The sequence below is a fragment of the Pholis gunnellus genome, assembly GCF_910591455.1.
Source record: "Pholis gunnellus genome assembly, chromosome: 2".
In the NCBI taxonomy this organism is placed as follows: domain Eukaryota; kingdom Metazoa; phylum Chordata; class Actinopteri; order Perciformes; family Pholidae; genus Pholis; species Pholis gunnellus.
The window spans coordinates 16,361,058-16,382,329 of record NC_136536.1 but is presented as its reverse complement, the minus strand read 5'-3'; the positions used below and the strand labels follow the sequence as shown (position 1 = coordinate 16,382,329).

General features: G+C 42.3%; 3 protein-coding genes across 4 annotated transcripts; 2 read left to right on the top strand and 1 right to left on the bottom strand.

Annotated features, from left to right (window-relative positions):
* Positions 1 to 448: 448 nt before the first annotated feature.
* LOC306710461 (tumor necrosis factor receptor superfamily member 25) lies at positions 449 to 4,138 on the top strand. Its single transcript, XM_079179030.1, has 2 exons — positions 449 to 548; positions 3,743 to 4,138. Exons 1-2 carry the CDS (start codon positions 473 to 475, stop codon positions 4,054 to 4,056), a joined length of 390 nt encoding a protein of 129 aa, XP_079035156.1. The 5' UTR covers positions 449 to 472; the 3' UTR covers positions 4,057 to 4,138.
* A 4,578-nt stretch (positions 4,139 to 8,716) lies between these two features.
* ttc34 (tetratricopeptide repeat domain 34) lies at positions 8,717 to 13,272 on the top strand (the record flags this gene model as incomplete). Its single annotated transcript, XM_079176271.1, has 7 exons — positions 8,717 to 8,979; positions 9,346 to 9,568; positions 10,593 to 10,785; positions 11,071 to 11,237; positions 11,645 to 11,918; positions 12,110 to 12,324; positions 12,727 to 13,272. 7 exons carry the CDS (start codon positions 8,717 to 8,719, stop codon positions 13,270 to 13,272), a joined length of 1,881 nt encoding a protein of 626 aa, XP_079032397.1.
* Positions 13,226 to 20,849, bottom strand: LOC306703825 (5-aminolevulinate synthase, erythroid-specific, mitochondrial-like). 2 transcript variants are annotated; one of them, XM_079169936.1, is made up of 10 exons: positions 20,767 to 20,849; positions 19,236 to 19,587; positions 19,051 to 19,167; positions 18,697 to 18,919; positions 18,022 to 18,206; positions 17,723 to 17,902; positions 16,884 to 17,048; positions 15,447 to 15,715; positions 14,449 to 14,611; positions 13,226 to 14,107 (listed from the first exon to the last, which is right to left on the bottom strand). In XM_079169936.1, exons 2-10 carry the CDS (start codon positions 19,564 to 19,566, stop codon positions 13,944 to 13,946), a joined length of 1,797 nt encoding a protein of 598 aa, XP_079026062.1. In that variant the 5' UTR covers positions 19,567 to 19,587; positions 20,767 to 20,849; the 3' UTR covers positions 13,226 to 13,943. The 2 variants fall into 2 exon arrangements, with proteins under 2 accessions (XP_079026062.1, XP_079026063.1); XM_079169937.1 differs by having other exon boundaries at positions 19,051 to 19,146.
* Between the last annotated feature and the right edge of the window lie 423 nt (positions 20,850 to 21,272).

Sequence of the window (21,272 nt, the reverse complement as noted above, 5' to 3'; positions counted from 1 at the left end):
AGTGTTAAACCAAAAATATATTGTTTACTGAGTGTCCTGTTTTCAATAAATGTGCTTTCTCAACTGAGCACGTTCAAGCAGGAAGCTTACTGATGATATCTGTTTTCCTCCACACAGAACAAAGCAGTCATCAAGGCAGCAGCCCCAACACGCTGGTTTGTGCTCATTTATGCATTTTGTGTTCTGTTGAGATTGAGATCTAGATCGTAGCCGTACTGTAGGTGGACAGTCAGAGGGCTGTGGGGAAAAAAAAAACAATCAAGAAAGGTCAACAAGAGCAAAGGTGAAATGTTGATCACATTTGGTAGTTAAATTGAACTAAAGCTGGGAATACTTTTTTGTGTGTTATGGAAATAATGAAGAATTTCACCCATCACTCTCTAACATTTAAGAGATGTGATCGCAACAAAGATTTTGACTTCCTTTTTTTTTTTGTACTTTCAAGACATTAAACATATCTGAGGAAACTCCTATGATGACTCTCAACCAGAGCCCAGCCATGCCAGAACATCCAGCCCACATCAGTCCTCTAGACGCTGAACACAAAGGTAAGATTCAGTATTTGATGCCCGGCTACAATGCACAGCGTGTGAAAGAGGTGCATCTAAAATCGTCCCCATGCTGCCTTGATAATCTGGTGTTACTTACAATAATTAACAGTCAGGATTTCGAGCACAGCATCGAGACTGCTTTTGTTAAGGTCTTGACTTACAGCCACTGAAACACAGACAGTGGAAAAGCGAACATGGACTACTTTGTGGCAATCGGTAATTTCACATTTAATCGTACAAAAATGACATGGAGTTACCAAAGGCTCCATTCTCGGGCGTCTTACCATAATCATGCAGACAACACACGGATTTATATAATGATGCCAATTTGGTTCCATACAAGCACTCAATAAGTCTATTCAATAATTCAGTAATTTAAACAAGATAAAACCGGAATATATCTCCTTGGACCTGAAGAAGAACAAGTAAAAGTGTGTCCTCAGCTTCAGTCGCTAACATTTAAGACTACAAAACCAAGCCAGAAATGTTGTGTAATCATGGACTCAAACGTACATTTTAACATCCACATTAAGACAATTACAAAATGAGCTTATTATCACCTTGAGAATACATCAAGAATTTGAAACCTGAATGCCATTCCCTTGTTGAAAGGTGCTGATCAACTTGCACTGCCTTGCCTTGCAGTATAAAACTAAGTGAAATATGGCTTGTTAAAATAGGCTTGAAGAGCGAACCATGGATTGCAGCTATCTATTTATTATCAAAATAAAAAAATGATGTATCAAAAATAATGTATGATCTTAAAAAGAAATGTGGCAGCGCATTGACCTGCACGATTATATTTTCCCTTCAGCCTTTATAACGGAAGGTCAGAAATCATCTCGTGATATTATCACTGCTACTAACAATAATGTCAATAGTGTCATAGGAGACATGCATGAGAGGTGTTATGATATACTGAATCAAGCTGTAATGAAAGCATCGCCCCTTATGAGCAGAGCACTTTCCATACTGTGGTGAGATGTGAAGGCAGACTCATATTTATCAAAGAGACATTGTGCCTCCTGAGAGAAAGAAACTACTTTCTCCACAACTGCCAAGAAATATTTGTGAAATTGGTCTGCATTAGAGTCAAGTCAAGACTTCTTCAGGAGCGTTGGGGTGCTAGAAGTTAAGAGAAACTAATAATTTGAAGGAAAGAGCAAACTATATCTAAACCTTGATATTTGAAATAAACAAGTATAGGAGGAAGTGTAATAGATATATTTTATCTGAGATTTCAGAGAGCCTGTTTAGATAGATTAGAAAGAAGTGATATAAAAGGTATGCCATGAACGAAAGACTAAATTAGGGCAAAAACTGGATGAAAAGCCACGGGTTGATGTAGGACAAAATGACTAACACTGTCAAGAAAGTTGAGATCAGATACATTTATTTTCGGGATCGATACATTTAAATGTCTTTGGACATACAAGTATCCACTCTCCTGAAGTGAAGTGTCCGAGAGCAAGACACTGACTCCGTTACAGGTGATAGTTAGAGAGTATTGATACTTCATCTACTTCATATACCATCTAATAATGGGTACCACAAACATGTGGACGTTATTGTTCATAGATGCATTTTGCGTCATGTAATACTTCCTTTTTACAACTCTATTCACCAGGTGGTAAACATTTTGTACTATTCCTCTGCTACCAATTTTCCAGAAGCTTTGGACTCTCTCTGAGGAATCAGGCCTCTTGAAAGGGTTAGATTCTCTGTTAAATTGTTGTGATTCCAGTTGTGGCCAAGTTGAAAGGAAAGAGTTTTTGATGATTTTTTGGCGCACAGCTTCTTCAGCTTTGCTCTAAGCATCGAACACATCTCAACTAGCATCACTTGTCATTGTGTCACTCATACCAAACAAAAATAATTAAATAAAATGTCTTACTTTGTGCCCTTTTTCCTCTCTGCTTGTTCAGCACGCTGTTTATCATTGATCAGCCTTGTGGCCCACAGTGTGAATGTGGATACCGGGAAACAGGACGCCCTCACGTTTTCACTCTTTTTCAGTCAGCAATTCAACATTAGAGGAAATGGCAAATGATCAGATAGTGAGTGCATGAACATCATGTTTTAACTCCTTTGAAATCGTCAACATCCACACACGTTCAGATATTATTTACAGTAATAGAAGTGCGAAAGGTTGATGAGGCCACATAGATTTTCCCCTGCTTTCTTTTAACCTTTCATTTGCTCATTTTCCGAATCTTTGATTCTATTAGTTTCTTTTATCTGAAGCAAAGTACGGTGGACCAATGCTTCACTCTTAATAATGCCATTTAAGTTGTTACGTTCTAATTGCCTGACACAGGTCTATGTTGGTAAACCTCTGAAAATACTCTACTTTTGGGAAGACCTTACTACTACTGCATTTCCTGTTATTCATGACATCATGTTATTGTTTCTGGCATTCGTGTGGAGCTGTAAACCCCCTTGTGTTTGTAGTGCTGTGGGTTTTGTGGAGGATTCATTTCATGAAATGGACATGGTGGTTATCTGCTTTGCATTTACTGTCAGGGAAATTTTACAAGGTGGACAAAATTATAACAAACCTGCATCCAAATGTTGATGGCTGTCCTGTGCACTGTGCTGTCCTGTGTCATGGTGTTGAGTGACTTGACTGTATAGATGCTGGATGTTTTACAGTACGTTGTTTTATCCGCCTGTGTGATTCAGTGTTGATTTTGCTTTCAAAGAATACTTACAGGACAAGGCTGCCGTTATTCTGTATTTCCTTGTTGTGAACGTGTGTTAGTCCGTCTCTCAATACTTTCTGACTTCCCTACGTTGTCTTTAGCACTCAGATCCAAGCCTATTGGTTCCTACAGAAGAGGTACAAACACTTCTAAAACAGGAGGAACTACACATAATGAATACGTGAACAGTGTGGAGCTCTATGGCACATGGAAATAAGCTAAATCAAGCTTTGGCAATAGACGTTTGATATAATAACAATAGAGAATATCACCAAATTTAGGCTTCAATAGCACCAGTGCAGGGCTGATTTCCTCACATGGTCTACTTAAATGCCTCTATACAGTTTCTGTATCTTGATGACCTTTTTAGTCTAGTTTCAATCTGGGTTTACAGTTGGCCAAAAAACAGACATCCCGCTCTCGTAGCTGACGTTTTTCCACCGCAGAGTTTTCACTTTCCTCTTATTGTCTGTGATTCTCTTCTTCCAGCCACCACACAACAATCGGATCGCTGGCCGGCCATCGTCCTCTATGCCATTATCAAGGAGGTGCCCTTGCGTAGGTGGAAGGAGTTCCTGCGTCTGCTCTCTGTGACTGATCAGCAGCTGGAGCGGGTGGAGCTGGAGGCCGGTTTGGGCCTGGGCTCCATGGAGAGGCAGTACCAGATGCTGAGGCTGTGGAGCCAGTGTTCCTCTGCGAGCCTGAACGATGTCTTCTCGGCCTTGCACTATATGGATTTATCCGGCTGCGCCCAGCAGCTGCAGGAAAGCCTGGAGAAGCTGCAGGTTGCAGGCCTGAACTGAAGCAAGGTTTCACAGCCGGCAGAAGTTACACAGAACATGGTTTCAATGGGGCATTCCAGGACACCTGAGGCCGCACCTGGGGACATCAGTGCTTCAACTGTGGACGCCAGTCCCTGTAAAGGACGTTTCTAACTGTAGCTACTACATGGTACAACCACAGGAAACTGCAATTATGTCACAAATGACTCATACTGAGTAATGCCGATGTATATTATAATAGAGTTAAATGGCAGTACGGAGCACTGTGGAGATCCTGATAGGCAATTGGGGTATTTCCTCTTTTACGATATCTTTTGGCATTTGCATCATCAAATGCACTCCAGATAAGTGTATAATGTTTCCCTCTTAAATGGTTGTTGGGTTGAGCTTTTTTTTAGCTCCAGAATAACTCTTCAAATGCAGAATGTTGATTTGTTGCTGTGCAAATTCAGTTGCAGAATTGGGGAAGTGGCTTCCTCCACGGCATGTAAAAACCAACAACAGTAGCATTTTTAAGAAGCACATCATGGCGTGTTAATTCTCAAGAAGAACTCTCTATGTGGAGATTTAAAAAGATAAAGAGAAAGGGGAAATACACTGTCAAAACGCCCTCTAGCACACCACATAACCTCCAGCTTGTCATGTGCCGTCTCTTAAATGCCAGCAGTTGAGGGCTGTGGTTTTAGAGGACGATACTCAAAACTAAAGCTGTGTTACTTTGTGATTGTTTGTAAGAAGGGAGTAGTGAAAAGGAAGATACGTTCTTCTTTGAATTCTAAAGATTTTTTATACCTCCAGAGATTGGTGCCTATTTTTTTTATCATTTAACAAGTCAAGTTCAAGACTCCTCTTCAGTTTAATTATTTAAACTGTGTGAACATGTTAGTGTACATCTATGATGTTTGAGCAGCTCGTCTCCTTCTCCTTTGAGAATGAAAGTTTGGTGTAACAACTCAGCTACTCATTCTTGTTGCGCACCCTTGTAAGGGAAGAATACTGAAATCCCCACAGGACATCAGATTTTCAGTTTCCTGCAAATAAATGGTGTCAAGGTGCAGTAGGCTGGGCTTTCCCTCACCACATATATTCCATCCAAACTGATGGTTTCCGGTTGTGTGGCTGGAGTATCTCACTTTGAGTTTTTGTGTGTCAATTCAGTTCCTGACAGTAAAGGACTTTCCAGTAAATTAAGTTTATTAATGAATGTTTAAATATGAATCTAGGTCTGTGGTTTGTGTGTGTGTATATTATCTATAATTATATATTTTTATTTTGTTACATTATTGCGTATTTTAATACAAAGCTCAATGAGTGGACTATTATACTGAAACTGTCAGGGTTAGGAATGTTATCCTCACTGGGGTCCCCTACGTGGTACACATGTGTAGTAACACGGTACTGTAAGAGCCTCAGTCGGTGTCATCATAAAGAATAAAATGATTGGCCACAAGGTGGGAGTGTTGGCTGAGTGTATTGAGTGTAGTGTCTCAGCAGCTGCTGTGCAGTTGAGCACATCCCCATACAAAGAAAATGAAGGCAGGGTGCTTCAGGAGCTTTTATTCTTGAGGTGGATTCGTCCAATCTCATGAATTGCAAATTCTGCTTCTGCACAAAGAACAGCTGTCCTACATTGTCCATATTCTTTGGCTATAGAAAAAGCATATAGGTCCCATGCAGAGACACGATTTTCACATCGGCAGCGTGTTAGCAGACATACAACCAACCGAAGTTCTGACAGCAGGGTTAAATAAACATTCACGTGTTTTTGCATAGTAGCCCACAAACACATGCTGATACGCTGCCAACTATCTTCTTCTGACGAGGAAGTCATTTTATAACTGTAGTTTTTTTCCAAGCGTTTTATTGACCGATATACCAGTAATATCGGGCATACAAGCATCGTATTGATGGGAGAAGTTGCAGTCGGCACACTTTGTTATGCCACTTTGTAAAAATATCGGAGGGGAAATAATGAACGCCTTTCTGTAAGTATTTAAACAAATTTTCACTTTCACAGCGGTTTCACGCTTTCAACATTCCTAGAAGCACTAACAGACCACTTCTGTAAAGGAACAGATTTTTATCGCCGACTTTTTAAGCCGTTGAAACAACGAGAGGCGTCTCGTTCCGGGGACCTGAGGTCTTCCTATAAGCACGAGCGTTAGTGGTTTCCAGTGGCAACCGGACCCGTGCTCACAGGAACACCAGCTCGCGGCCACAGAACAAAGCCACGAGGAGTTTACCGTGATGTGAAGCTAGTTTCGGTACGTTTTTTATTATTTATTTGTTTGCTATCTCTGTGTTTTTCCAGCTGCAACACTCTTTAAAAAACCTTTGCTGCAGCTTTTGTTGTGTGCGTGGACACACCGTGTTGCCCTGGCAGCTCGGGACCAGAGCTATTGAATTACACCAATGGGGCACAGGGTTTCTGTTCAGGAACAGAACATGAGCTGAAACCGTCAGGGATTTAATTTGGTTTCCCTCAAGTTTTGGTGGCTCTACTAAAGCCAAATGAGCAGGTAGGCATGGGCTCAAGAATGCAATAAATTCCTTCTACACAAGAGGGCTATTAAGTTTACAGAGTGCAAAAAAAATCATATTAAAAGTAGGCTTTTATTTTATTCATCTTGACCACAGTTTTTTTCTCTTACATTATTTGTAACATCACATTAGTGCATTACAATTTTTGCTTTAATAATGTTTTCACACAATATTTTGCTACTGTAAACCGCTTAAAATACACCAATATTGCCAATATATATAGTTTATAGTATATAGTTTTTATAAAGCTTGATTTGTTATTTTGCAATGTGGGTGCAAAGCATGTTAAAACGTTCAAACATGCTTGACTGAAAGCAATTAAGTGTTTCTTGTTAATTTCAGAAACAGGCCTACTGTTGCTAAATTGGGAGTTGCATCAGTACCACAGTCACGGTGAAAAAAAAAAAGCTAAAACACCAGTTCCAGCAGTAAAATAATATTGATCCAGTTAATACAATTAATGATTGCTGGATTCCAAGTGGCTGCTTCAGTTTCAGGCTCATACTGTCACATTGTCCCGGTTTACTGGGACACTTCAACAGCGCCATCGTTAATGTTTCCAAGTCAAAATCCCTGTTGTGAGAAATGCCTGACTTTTATCCTCATTTCCTGTTTTGTAACCATCAGGTGACATGAATGCCGCCGTTGCGGTGAACAGGGGAAGAGAGACGCACGGATAGAGAGGGCCTGCTGCCCGATCATGACTGCTGTGGTTCGACCTGGAGTCAATGTTTCAAAGCTATGTGAGGATGGAGACAAGCTCCTTGCGGTTGGACAGCTGGGGAGGGCTACCTCTCTCTATCTGTCGGCCTTCCGGACTCACGCAGCCTCCACCGTTACCCACATGCGGAAATTGAAGTCAGGCCTGGCAGGGGTGATCTCAACTTTAGAAGGCTGGCTTGACAATCACGGGGAGAACCACCCGGCCGAGGGTCTTAACAAAGGTCTTGCGGCTGTGTTTCTCTCCACACTCTGCCCCAACAATCTGTCAGCCACCATTTTCAAGATGGAGTCTCTCCTTCAGAGTGGCGGGCTTGGCTGTGAGGAGATTTTTGCTCGCTGCACTGCTCTGCTTGAGGGGATGAGAAACCCTCACCCACCAGATGTGACTCACATAGTGTTGGAGGTAACTCGTGCCCTGGCCTGCTTGTTCTCAGAGCCCCACAGTGTCATGGGGCTGAAGCTTTACCTCAACGCTTACCAGAGGAACAAATCTGAAACCGTCACTCTGGTGAACAGCAGGCAAGCTCAGCACCTAAACAAAATAGTGAAGGCCTTTACAGATCAATTACTGCTCATACACCCCTCTTTAATATTTGACAGCGAGTGTGCAGTGACAACAAAGGAGAAGGACAAGCTAGATGTAGAGACTTCTGCAACAATTATTGGGTTTTTATTGGCTATCTCACCTGACAGTACAGACGTGCAGGAACTTCATGCAGCATATTTGTTTTTGACAGGCAAGTTTTGGGACAGTGCAGATGTGTACTCTGCTCTTTTGCATCATGGTCAGAAAACCGGGAGTACAGACAAGTCATTCCAAGACCCTCCTGAGAGGAGAGCTAGACTCCTAATCAGTCGAGCGGCTGCCTGCTTGTCGGCAGGTGGACGGACTGCCGAGGCTTGTAGGGATCTGGGGGAGGCATTTGAGATGCATCCTGCCACGGCCCGAATTTATTTTCAAAAGCTGTTCACAGATCATGGTACAGGGGTGGCTGCTCGCAACCATCTCCGTCAGCAGGCGGAGCGGGGCCTGTCTGGTTACAAAGAAAGGGTCCTCATCCGTCCAGACCTGCGATCCACCGAGGGAGTTGAGCTCCTGGACCCTGTGATCACTCAGTTACGGACTCTGTGCTATTTAGAGCCCGACGGAGGAGGTAGAGAGCTGCGGGTGCGACTGGCCGACTCTCTTCTCCTCAGAGGGGAACACAAAGAGGCCCTCTCCATCTGTAGCCAGCTAGCTGCTGCCCGAGGTCAGCAGAGCTATCAAAACACGGTGCAGGTTCTCCGTGGGTATGCCAGGCTTCTCTCAGATGACGAAAAGGGGGCGTTAGAAGACTTCAAGGCTGTGATTGAACACAATACCCCCCACCCGTCCAGCTGTGTGCGGGCACTCTGTGGCAGGGGGCTCCTGCGCATGATGGGCGGGTTAAACTACCTCACAGCTCTGGACTATGTGACAGCCAGCATGCTGCACCCCCAGGAAACGGCCCTGACTGTTCGCTGCCTGGTGCCATGGAACTACCGGGGGCTGCTGTTTACTGTTTTACTGGAGCAGGGGCGAGTCATGCTTGAGGGGACGGGAGGACACGAATCCAAGTCCAGTTCCAGTGAAGACTCCCAACAGCCCCAGCAGAGGGATCGGCCGCAGGCCCCATCAAAGAGAGACAAGGACAGAGCAGGGTATGATGTTGGTCTCCAAAGACATTGACATGCCAAGTAAAGCACAGCTGTAAATATTTAAAAAATGATGGCTGAATTCCAATTACCTGCTTTGGTTTCATGCTTGTTCTCTGTCACACTGTCATGGCTTACTTGGACAAACTGAGCCATCCTTAATGTTATTAACACCTGTGCTTTTCCTGCCATAGTCAAAATGTGTGCTGTGAAAAGAGCCTTTGGGTGCATAACCTATCCAAAAGTAGAAATTAGCTATGCAATTTTTGGAAAAGGTATTTAGTTCTGTTCATATCTCCGGTATGATATCTGTTTTTGATGAAAATTCTCGTTCATGTATTTTCTTGGTCTTCTCCCTGCTCCGTGCATTAGGACCCCTGCTGGTGTCCAGTCTCTGGCTGGTCTGCTGATGGAGCTCCAGCCGGGTGATGATGGGTCTCAGATCTTGGCAGCCGATGCCTTGTACCAGCTTGGCCGGGTCGAGGAGGCCTACCGGCTACTTCTTTCCATCGGGCCTACCGGTCCTCGGGCACCCGTCCTGGCTCGACTCGCCCTGCTGCAGCTGCACAGAGGCTTCCTTTATGACACCAATCAGGTAAGTAGGTTTAGGGGCGGTGGGTCCCAAAGATCCAGGGTTTGTTCCCACCTAATTAGGAACATTAAAATTGAACTATTATTCATTGTGAATATTAACAATTTTGCGATTGAGGTTTTACAAATGTTTCAATCAGTGATTTCACAATCCTAACTGTAGTTTCTGCACATATATCAGACACAGTTATCCACAGTATATTTCTGTGTGACAGCATTTTAAACTTTCTGTTATTTCCCTGGTGTTTATGTGTTACACAGCTACATTTGCATGAAAACAGAGAGGCCTGCATGTGTCATTCTCATTTGTTCTACTCTTACATTCAAGAAATAAGAAACCACAATGACTCATTTACAACCATGCTCATTAGATTTTATGATTTGTATATGAGTTGATGTAACCATTTGTCAAACCTGGTGCCACAGCAAATCTATACTTGTGTCACCACACCAACCACCTAAAGCAATCTAGTCAGCTGTAGAATCACCAGCAGGTCCAGCACTATAACTGTAAATCAGTTGATTCAGTCCTAATCTTTATCATTAATGAATATGAATTTTTAATGTTTTTTTTTAAATAGAGCAATATTTAGTTCATTACCTAGAATTCCACCCATATGTTACTCTCAAAAACTTTACAGAGATCTACCCTACAGCTATCGCTTACAGAGGTGTGACTCTGAGTTTTATTTTACTTAGATATAATACACATTAAAATGACATTTTATTTTAGGGGTGTGAGGTGAATTGGATAGGCCTGGTTTGCTTTAAGCCATAAAGACATTCTATACATTTCTAACAGCTAAGAAATGTTTAAAAACATAATTTTATTGAATTAGGTGTTATACATTAATAGTCTAAGAGTGGCCTCAGCCTCAAATGATCCATTGAACTGAACTGAATACCATCATTTTGTCATTCTTCTGAAGTGATACAGTTACAACTCAGTGGCGTGTCAGGTCAGGTAGCGTAATACATTTACATCTTTTACAGTGAAAGAGATAAAGATTACATATCCGTCTCTGCAGCTGCTGAAAAAGCTCATTCAGTGTGGCGATACGAGCTGCTTGCGCCCCCTGTTGGCGGTGGCTCAACAGAAGGACCGGGCTTTGCTGCAGGGTCACTGCCACTCTGCTGCTAAACGAATCCTGGAGGGCAAACGGGAGGAGAGCGACATCAGGGAGGCTGTGGCATACCTCTCCATCGCTATCATCGCCTCTGGTGATTAGAATTTGATATTGATGTTTGCTATTGGACTGATTCCGATTGTTGCCTTAATAAATAGTGGGTAATACTTTAATCTAGGAAGGATTAGTGGGATAAAGAGAAGGGCTGGCACAAAACAGAGGCTTTGTTTCTGTGTTTTAACTTTCAAAACGCTGAACACAAAACAAAGAGATTGGCTCTGTATTATTTAAGTAATCGCACATACTCTGTGGGTTTGAATCAGTGCTTCATTATTTGGGAATATGGAAGATGTTAATGCCGTGAATGTTGTCTTTTAAGGTGGCGAGGCAGCAGAGTCTTTGCTGGAGAGAGCGAGGTGTTATGCCCTGCTGGGCCAACGAAAGACAGCCATCTTTGATTTCAGTGCCATTTTGAAGGAGCACCCAAAACACACCCAGGCTCTCTGTGGAAGAGGCTTCACTTATCTCATGCTGAACCAACAAAAGGTGCTCTTGAGTTGAAACGCTGTTAAAACCTACCGTCGCTCAGAGCTTGTACAGTATTTGGAACATTTCATTCCTTTTCTGCGACCTTCTCTAGACTTCAAGCTGCACTAGACATTACACATTAGTGGCTGCAACCAGCAGTAAAATGTCAATATATAGTGGCATCTGTAAACTGCCAGTATCGCGCTTGTCGATCAACGTGAGAAAAAAAGAGGCCAACGCTGTATCATTTCATGTTGGCAAAGAAGTCAGCAAACCATAACAACAGGAATAATTTGGGCAAAAGGGATCTAAAAGAAACACATTCAAATTGTGGCTGATAAGACAGATGTATTTCTGTCTAAAGCAGCTGCAGGCAATATTATGTTCAGTGTAACTACAAAACTCAAACTGCTTCTTCCCCTCAGGAATGCACTCATGATATCCTGGCAGGACTTCAGATAAACATGGACATAGTCACCAAAGACATCCTGTCACTTAAGGACAAGGCACGGAAGCTGGTCTGTGATTGGCTGCATGAGTTCTGTCGGACCAATCTGTCAGACATCCTGCTTGCTAGTGCCGTCCCCTGCCACGAAGAGCAGCTCAGAGAGGCTTTTATAATCGGTGGAGCTCTGATGAGGACTGACTGCAGAGACCCCAGATGGCATCTCCTCTATGTGGACACACTTATAGCCAAAGGTGAGATGGGAACTTTGCCAAACCTGCTGCTGAAATTCGCAATGGGATCCTTGATGTCGTTGGAAATGGTCTGGTTGGAGATAATAGTTTAAGCTGAGTAGTGTTTACACTTTGATAAAGAGAACCACTGAACCTGGTGCCCCTTGTTTACAGTCATCTTTACTCCTGATTTTACGGTCCATCTGCTCCAGGTGAAGTCAAGGCAGCGGGCGCTCATCTGTGCCAGGTGTTTGGCCAGGAGCCGAGAGACGCAGTGGCCCAGGCTAGGGTGGGTGTGGTGGAGGCCTGGCAGCAGAACTACCGGAGCGCAGCTCGCAGGCTTAGCAAACTGACTGAAAAAGATTCGTCCAGTCTGGTCTTCTTGCTGGCCCTGATCCCAATCAATCAGCGAAAACGCATGGCACAGGTGAGCCTACGCGCAGGAATCCTAGATTCAGTTTAGAATGAGCGCCATTGCCAGAGTTCTTTGTGCAAGTCATAGATAGAGAGCAATATAGTCGAGTGTTGCCAAATATTTGTTGTCTAATTTGTGGTGTTTGAAACTGCAGTGACACCTCCATCAATGTAGGAGGTTCTCTCTGAATGTATCCCAATGAATATTTCATATGCTTAAAATGGACGGTAAGGTCAAAAAAGATTTAAAAGTCTGCATAATGTATGATGATGGAGAGCATCAATAGTTAATTTAGAAAAATTAACAAGACAGGCCAACAGCATCTTTTCATGATCTGGTTAAAGTATTGTAAATTAGGAGTATTTAGGTATCTATAAGTTGCATATGAATTGCTCGGCTTCTGTATTGTATCAGGCTGCAGCACAGGAGGCCAGCAGTGTGTCATCAGGTGGCCAGTGGGACCAGGCCCTCACACTCCTGAATGTGGCAGTACAAGCCGTGGGCAATCACAGACTCCAGTATCTTCGCCAGCGGGCTGCCTGCCTCGCTCAGCTGGGCCTACACGAGCGGGCCGTAGCTGACCTGGACAGAGTTATCAAGAAACACAACGGACCTGACTCCAGCTGCTCGGAGGATTCTCAAGTCTGGGCAGAGGACCTGTGTCGACGAGGCCGCAGCCTGGTGCTCTGTTCCAGAGAAGGAGCAGCTCTGGAGGACTTCAGTCGGGCCTTGGATCTCCACAGGAACCAGGCCATCCAGTGTGTGGAGGCTGGTCTGGGGAGGGTGCGTCTGGCCGAGTGCTTCCTGCGGGGGGCGCTGCAGCACTATGGGGAGCAGCAGCTCAATAAAGCCTGGACAAGGATCGAGTGTGGCCTCGTCGTGGACAATGACAACGCAGAGCTCCGCAGACTGAGGGCAAGGGTCAAACGAGAAGTGGCCAGTCCCTGCAATGTCAACTAGTGTTGATGGTGAGAACCAGCTGAGCTCACTCGATGTAGCCATGTCAGTGACTGTAGGAACGATTACAGCGTGTTTGATGGTTCTTTGGAAGTTTGTAGCATTAACAACAGTGCTTGTTATAGTATTCATCCACTTTATAATTACAGCAAACCAGTATACTGGATATGAGAGGAGAATGTGAAAGGTAGCTATTTTCAATCCCATATTTTACTAACAAATTTAACTTTGGCACTTCATACATTTTATAACTGAAACATCCTTAATCATGAATTATTGCAGGAATGTGAACAAAGCTGGATTGTGATGATCAATATATGGTGTGAAGAAAATCACGTAACGTCAAATTAAATATAGTTTAATTCAAACAATCACACCTAGATAAGATATATAAGAAAGTGCCTCGTGTGCAGGTTTTTATGCTTTTGAAATTCAGAAGGCATGCTTTTCTTTAATCATATCCATGACAGAAAACACAATTTAGAACACATAAATACATAAATAGAAGTAAACACTGCAATATTCCACCTACACTAAAGCGTGCTTAAACACAAGAACAAAATCAGTACTTTAGTACTCTTCTCAGTGCACCTGAAGAAGTACTTTTAAAAGGATGTTGAATATAACATGTATGTGTGTGTAACTTGTGTTGAGAAGTTACATGTACTTTGGTATTATGCCAACACAGTAATGTATTGCGGTTCCATGTTGCCGAAGTAGGATTTCTCCCACTCACTCATGAGGTCGAAATGCAGCAGGCGATCACAGAAGTTGCAGGAAGCTGTGGCCGGGCAGTTGAGCAGGAGCCCCGCCTCCTGCCACACCTCCACCAGTTTCTCTGTGAATGAAACGTAGACACTCATAAGAATGAACAATTAAATGCCAATATTTATTTCTCTTTTACTTCAGTGCCTTAGAATTGTATCTCTGCTCTTTATAGCAAGCACACACCAAGGTTATAGTGTTTAGTTTAGCTACAAAGGGACAACAACTTAAAGATCCCCACCGAGTATTGTCATTTTTACTGCATCGAAGTATACGGTGACTAGTGGATGCCAAGAGACTTACATGCTTACAAGAGACTCACTGAGGACAAATATAAATCCCTTGTACCGGCCATTGTCCCCATTTCACTTGATTGGACATTTACTCTGATAATTTAAGGATCCCCACACTCACCCACAAAGTACTCCATCATGGCGGGGTTGTGATGAGGAGACGGAGCCAGCCTCAGCAGCTCCTCACCGCGAGGCACTGTGGGGTAGTTGATGGCCTGAACATAGATGTTGTGTTTCTCCAGCAGGGTGTCACACACCTTGGTGTTCAGCTCAGCGTTGCCTACCTAGAAAATGGTTCGTGAAAGTTGGTGTGAGGCGTTTAGTGCCTGCTTTTTATTAAACACAGTCGGGTCATACATGTACGAATCAAAGCCAGTATTGTGATTAACTGGGTTGATGGATTGAAGATCATGCCACTGGAAATATTATACAATTTTTATATTTCCTTATAATCATATGATGCATTTGAAAAAATAAATTGCAAATTGATTAATTAAATGTGCATTTAAGTGCATTACAAATATGATAGTCCTAAATTACTTTAAACATGGTATCACAAATGTCTCCATATGTTCTGTGTTGTACTTGTAGAGTTATAGAGGACTAAACACTGCAGATGTTTTGACTTGTCAGGGATGTAAAGACTCAGGTGTTTGTAATATCATTAATGACGGCTCCGTTCCCTTTAAGTGTCCCAGTAAGTCAGCCAACATGCACAATACCAGGACCCCGAAAGTGAAGCAGCTAAATGGAGTTCAGCCATCATTAATCTCATTACTTAGACAGCGGTACTCATGAAAAGGCTACAACTTGGATGTACAACATGCCATGTTACCATAGGTTTCTTATACATCATAATAGTAGGTTATGCCTACAATCTTAAGGTAGATACAGAGGAATGCTGTTATGAGTGCCAGAGCTGTTTCCTAATGATGTAACGTGCAAATATGTTGTCATCCAGTTCATATAATAATATAATTCTCTGTGACAATTATGAGATAAATACATTGTTAATATCGATCTGGACTTAAAGATACTCTAACAACTAGAATAGAAAGAGGATGATCTGGTGGAGTGAGATCCGGTAGAGGAGGCATCAGCACTGCTAAACCTTCCTACCCGTATGGGGATGATGTGGCTGGGACAGTTGACCACAGGTAGGCCCTTATCCATCAACAGCTGCCTCATGTGTTTGACGTTCCTCTGGTGAGATCTGCGGAGCACCTGCCCCTCGGGGCTCTTCAGGACCCGGACAGACTCCAGAGCTCCAGCCAGGACCATTGGGGGCAGGGAAGTGGTGAAGATGAAGCCAGCTGCGAAGGAGCGCACCGTGTCAACCAGGGCGGCGCTGCTGGCGATGTAGCCTCCAACACAGCCAAAGGCTTTGCCTTGAACAGCAACAGGCAAAGAGTATGTGAGGTGAGGATGTAATCAGTAATGGGAGGTGCAGTTATTTAAGTACAAATATAACATACTTAACCTGAGTATTTCCACTTTTACTTTTTCCACACTAATACATTTCAGAGGGGACAAATTGTACTCCATGAATTTACTTGACAGCTGAAATATGCATTGATGCAGATAAAACTACCCAACAGTACATAAAGTTGTTAAACAAATAATGATTCTAATAATAATAGCAATAATAAAGTTGTATAACATATACAACAATATAACAGTTGTAAAATGGCAATTCTGCATACTATTTACTGTTACTCTCAATATATATATATTAATGAGACTTTTACTATTTTTAATGCTAATTAATCGTGATTATGTATTTTTACAATGTGTTATTGCTACTTTTACTAAAATAAAGAATCCAATGGATACTTTCTCCAACATAAAATATGTCATGCATTATTACACATGACATATTTTATACATGCACAAAATTCATTGTTAAGCATGACACATTGTCTCAACATATTCTGTTAATAATGAGAATATACTTTCACTATGATATTAAATGATAATAAATTGATAAATCATTGATTGTTGTTTCAGTGTAAAAGAATGACATCACAATAATGTATCAAATTGTACTGTGAGTTTTGTGTACTGATACACCACTATTCATTTGCAATTTCAGTTTGAGTTTATCTTTTTCTTTACTGCCAAGAGTTGTAATCCAGGATAAGTTTACGAGGGATTTTAACCTAAAACCCTACAGTTGTCATAAAGCTACACACTGCCCCGACTCCCTGACGAGGCTTTTATCGGTATGACCAGAGAGGGAGTAGAGCCGGCACCCAGCTGATAAAACCTCTGGTTCTTCTGATGAGAGCTCACTCCTCTCCTGCCCTCATCTAACTTCAGAGCAGTATCATGCTTGTTGAGAGATATTGCTGCCGTGTTGGCAGTATGGCAGTGTCAATTAGGGAAAAATAGGAGTTCGGACAAGAAAAGAGGCAATTAATCTGAAGCCGTTTGCCTTGCTCTTTCAGTGTCTAATACTATTTTTCCTCATACCTTTTAAAAAAAAAAATAGAGATGAAACAAAACAGTTGGCTTACTTGTATACAAATGTCAGAGGGAGAAGAATAAGATACTCACCTAAGGTTCCAGAAACAATGTCAATCTTGTGCATAATGTTGTCCCTCTCTCCCACTCCGGCTCCATGGGCTCCGTACAGGCCCACAGCGTGAACTTCATCAACAAACGTCAGAGCTCCATGACGATGAGCGACATCGCACAGCTCTTCCAGAGGACATATCGCACCTGAAGGCCCCAGAAAATAAGGTGTTATAATGAGAGCTGTGCAATATACATTATGCACTGAGCAGGAAATAGATCAAATGTCATCACTGTGTAAAATCTAGATACTATATGTTTCAAATGTATGCAGAGAGCTATTTGCACTATTCACAAATATCGTTTATATTCACACAGGTTTTTTTTGTCTTGGTGTTTTTTTTTAAATCCTTCTGGATATGGTCCAAATCATCCATTCAGCGTACTTAAATGTTGTGCTTCATGGAGCTGTCAGCGGTGTAATATCACACAGAGAAATGGAGCTGAGGGGGGAAATGGATTGACAGTAATGACAGTAATTGACAGTTTCTTTTTTTTTTTTATCTTAAAGCATTTCATTATTAAAACTACAAATATATTTTAGCTGAACTGTGAGCTGGAGATAACCACACAGCCACCAATGTATAGTGAGCTAAGTTAACTCCACTCTTAAAAAGACACACATTTATATATGTTTTTCTTTTTAAAACTACTGTATGCATGCATATGCATCATGTTACTCAGATCAGTCAGAGTAAATATATATCCCAATTTATATCGCTGAACTCATGATCAAATTGATTTATATCGAACCTAATATACCTGCATGAAATCAAAATGATCTCCTCTATCACTCCATGTTAACACTTCATTATACCCACCGTCCATTGAGTGCACGGTCTCAAATGCCACTATTTTAGGTGTCTTGGGGTCTGAGCGTTGCAGCAGTTCCTCCAGGTGTCGGCTGTCATTGTGGCGGAAGATGAAACGCTTGGCTCGGCTGTTCCTGATGCCCTGAATCATCGATGCATGGTTCCCTGCATCAGAGTATATCTCGCACCCTGTGTGCCACATTGAACACACAGTGAGACCAGGGGAGATGACTTCCAGTATCAACCCTCAGTATCACTTTTTCTGCAATGTATGAAACAAGAAACATGGGTCAGAGGTCAGTATTCACCTGGCAGGTTCTTAGCCAAAGTGAAGAGGGTGGAGTCATTCGCCACGAAGCAGGAGGAGAAGGCCAGAGCTGCGTCTTTCTGGTGTAGCTGGGCCAGCTCCTTCTCCAGAGACACATGGAAGTTACTGGTGCCTGAGATGTTCCTGGTCCCACCAGCTCCTGCACCGTGCTTGTCCACAGCGTCTCTGAGAACATCCAGAACGAAATGATAAAACGTTGAGCTGACATAATCTAATGCCATGGAAGTGTCTTGTATTCAGAAAGACAGTGAGAATAGATCGACCCCCTCATTGACATCTAAATACAAATGGTGCAATGGTTTGTTTTTTTGCCAGAGCTTTAGAATCAAAATGAGGCAAAATTCAGGATTCACTGGACTTGGATTTAAGACTTAATTTGCCTCCTTGAGTTGACTTGAGACCTGGCAGCAAAACCATAAAGGCCTCACATTTTGACCTGATGCAATAAAAAAAAGTCAGTGACAGGGAGGTTCTTGAACACAATACATCTGCAAACATTAAGGCCTTAATGAAGGCCTCTTCATTAAAAGGCTTCATCTCCACTGTGTAAAAAAGACTCTATTAAGACAGCTTTGAAAGGAATACACCCGTGAGACTTCCAAATGACATTGAGTTTTCCTTCTTTCTCCAGAAAACCTACAAACTCTCCTTTTACCTGATAGCGCTGAGCACCCGAGGGTGCCGACTCATTCCCAGATAATCATTGCTGCACCAGACAGACACCTGGGAGCCTTCCCGCCCAGAGACGGAGTAATCCTCAGCAAAGGGGAAGAGCTCAGCGCTCCTGTTCACGGTCTTGAAGACTCTGTATGTGTGATCATTCTTTGTCTCAGAAATCTTCTCAATGAAGAAGCGGTCATAGTCGTAGCTGGGGCCAACTGCAGGGGTGATAGTTGTGGTTTCGAATCAACGACAGCATTCAATGAATATCTAACCTAATCTAAAGATACATGTATTATTTAATAGGTAACTTTAGAGGGTTTGAACTCATTTCAACTGTAAAACATACCCATGTTGTCTTTGAGGAGGTTGGTGACAGTGTTAGTTTGAGATGGTGTTGGGAGGATTGAATCCTTCAAACTCTTCAACAGAGGAGTCATCAAACCTGTGCAAGAGGAGTGCAGGTCTGTTAGGGTGAGATGTTACTATTCTGTCTTGTATGTTCGCTTCATCGCATGATAATTCTCTTCCTACCTTCTGGGACGTCCTCCTGTACTTCAGGGCTGGCTCGGACTATCCCAAACTGAGAGTTGACAAAGGGGCAGCCCTTCGATACAGACACAGCCACCTGCGTGGCCCTCTGAGCAAACAGCCTCCTTTGGTCCAATGTGGGAAGCCGGTGACTCTTCTGTTTGCTGGGTGAGACGCTCACCCAGGCCTCCAGAGAGGCTGTGCCGCTCACACTGATCTGGCGAGCGATGATGGGGCATTGATCGGCCAGAGACATCAGGGAGGCTCCAGTTCTCCTCAGAGCTGGCTTCGGCGCAGACTTTAGGAAGGGGCAGTGATGAAGGAAGGCAGCCATTGTACTGCAGCTGTTCTTACTCTGAGTTAGGACAGAAGACAGGGAATTCATTTGAATCCACAAAACCTCCGAGGCTTATGCATTAACTCTGTAAAGAGTGTGAATATCATTGCAGCCAGGACGTGTAAAAAAAGTGTAATGGTTTTACGTTTGCCTTAAGAAATTGTTGCTCAAAACTCAAATCTCATCTCTTTTTATAGTCAGTTGATGAAAATGTAAAATGAGGATGACTGAATTTGAAACTCCCATCATAGTTACAAAGTTAAACAGAAATGTATGCAGTGGCTCAGTTTAACTACAGAGAGCAGCCGGTGCCTCCTCCAGGGTGCGGCAGGTTGCTGCTGCTTATCTTAACTCTGCAGGCGCTCAAGTACTGACATCAGTTGAGGCTGATATCCAATAATCCTCCATTAAACACAGCATGGATGCATCTACTTCTTTTGATGAATAACTTTTATTTTCCTGCTGTTAAGAGTTTCTTAAACTCAGAGGACAAAATGAATGTTGGATGTAATTAATAAAAACCAAATGATGACAAAAATATTTATGATTCCAGATTATAATTTGCCGATGAGGACGTCTATGTGTAGTTCATGTTACAAACAAAGGCCAGCCGTATCGCTTCCCTCACAATCTCCTGCGGTCAGCAGATAAGGCAATTCTTGGAATCTGTGGCTTTCTCTTGTGGTTAGATGTTATCTTTTCGCTGGTCTGTCAAAGACCGGAGTCTTTTTAAATACCGCATGCAGGTCAAAAGTTGAATCTTAGTGATGTCTTTGTCGTTGTTGAATACGTTTAACTATTAATCACGTGCTAAAAAAAAAGACACACATCCTTTAGCAAAATGATGTCGTATCCACATCTCATGGTTCTTCTCATTGACTGTCAGAAAAGTAACTTAGGAATGCACTGTGTGTGTGTGTGTGTGTGTGCAAATTGCTATTCATTCATGTAGTGTGTTGTCTACTACATAGGTGAATAAATAAAGCATGTATTAAAATGTATGATATATTCCTTGCTGTATGTATCATGTAACAACAAATATTATGTTATATGGCAGACTACTAAACAATAACACGGATTCTAATAATACTGATAGTAATGCTACTACTACTAAAAATTGAAATAATAACACTAATGCTGATAACAACAACAACAACAACAACAACAATGAAACAGATGAGAAGTTAAGAAGCTCACCTGTTGACCTGCACTGAGGACGAACTTCAGAACAGCAAATAGACAGAAGGTCAGAGAATGTCAACAGTTATTAGTCAGACGATGAACAGCATTATGCAATCAGCTCTGCTGATACAGCTCTTAGCTTTGGGGGCCACCCAGGGACGTGTGTGTGTGTGTGTGTGTGTGTGTGTGTGTGTGTGTCTGTGTGTGTGTGTGTCCAGTATGGGAGCTGCAAAGATGCTGATAGGGTTACATAAGGTTGGGTCACTCTCTGTCATGTAAAATGACTTAATTGTGTTCATTTCACTCTGACGTCTGAGTTGTCAAAACAGCGATGCTGCGTTCTCAAAAACATACATTTATAAGAATAATATTGATTCTACGGTCACTTTAAACTTTTTCTACAAATATTTAAGTGAAGCTATAGGTAAAAGCAATATAATAATGTCTCTTTTAGTGATTATAACTATTTTAACAGCACCCCAAATGACAATTATTTTAACAGTTAACACTTGAAAATGACA

Coding starts and splice junctions, on each gene's coding strand:
- LOC306710461 (XM_079179030.1), top strand. CDS start 473: ATGATGACTCTCAACCAGAGCCCAGCCATGCCAGAACATCCAGCCCAC. Junction 549..3,742: donor TCTAGACGCTGAACACAAAG/GTAAGATTCAGT, acceptor CTCTTCTTCCAG/CCACCACACAACAATCGGAT.
- LOC306703825 (XM_079169936.1), bottom strand. CDS start 19,566: ATGGCTGCCTTCCTTCATCACTGCCCCTTCCTAAAGTCTGCGCCGAAG. Junction 17,049..17,722: donor GACCGTGCACTCAATGGACG/GTGGGTATAATG, acceptor TGGGGCCTTCAG/GTGCGATATGTCCTCTGGAA. Junction 15,716..16,883: donor CATTGTTTCTGGAACCTTAG/GTGAGTATCTTA, acceptor TTGCTGTTCAAG/GCAAAGCCTTTGGCTGTGTT.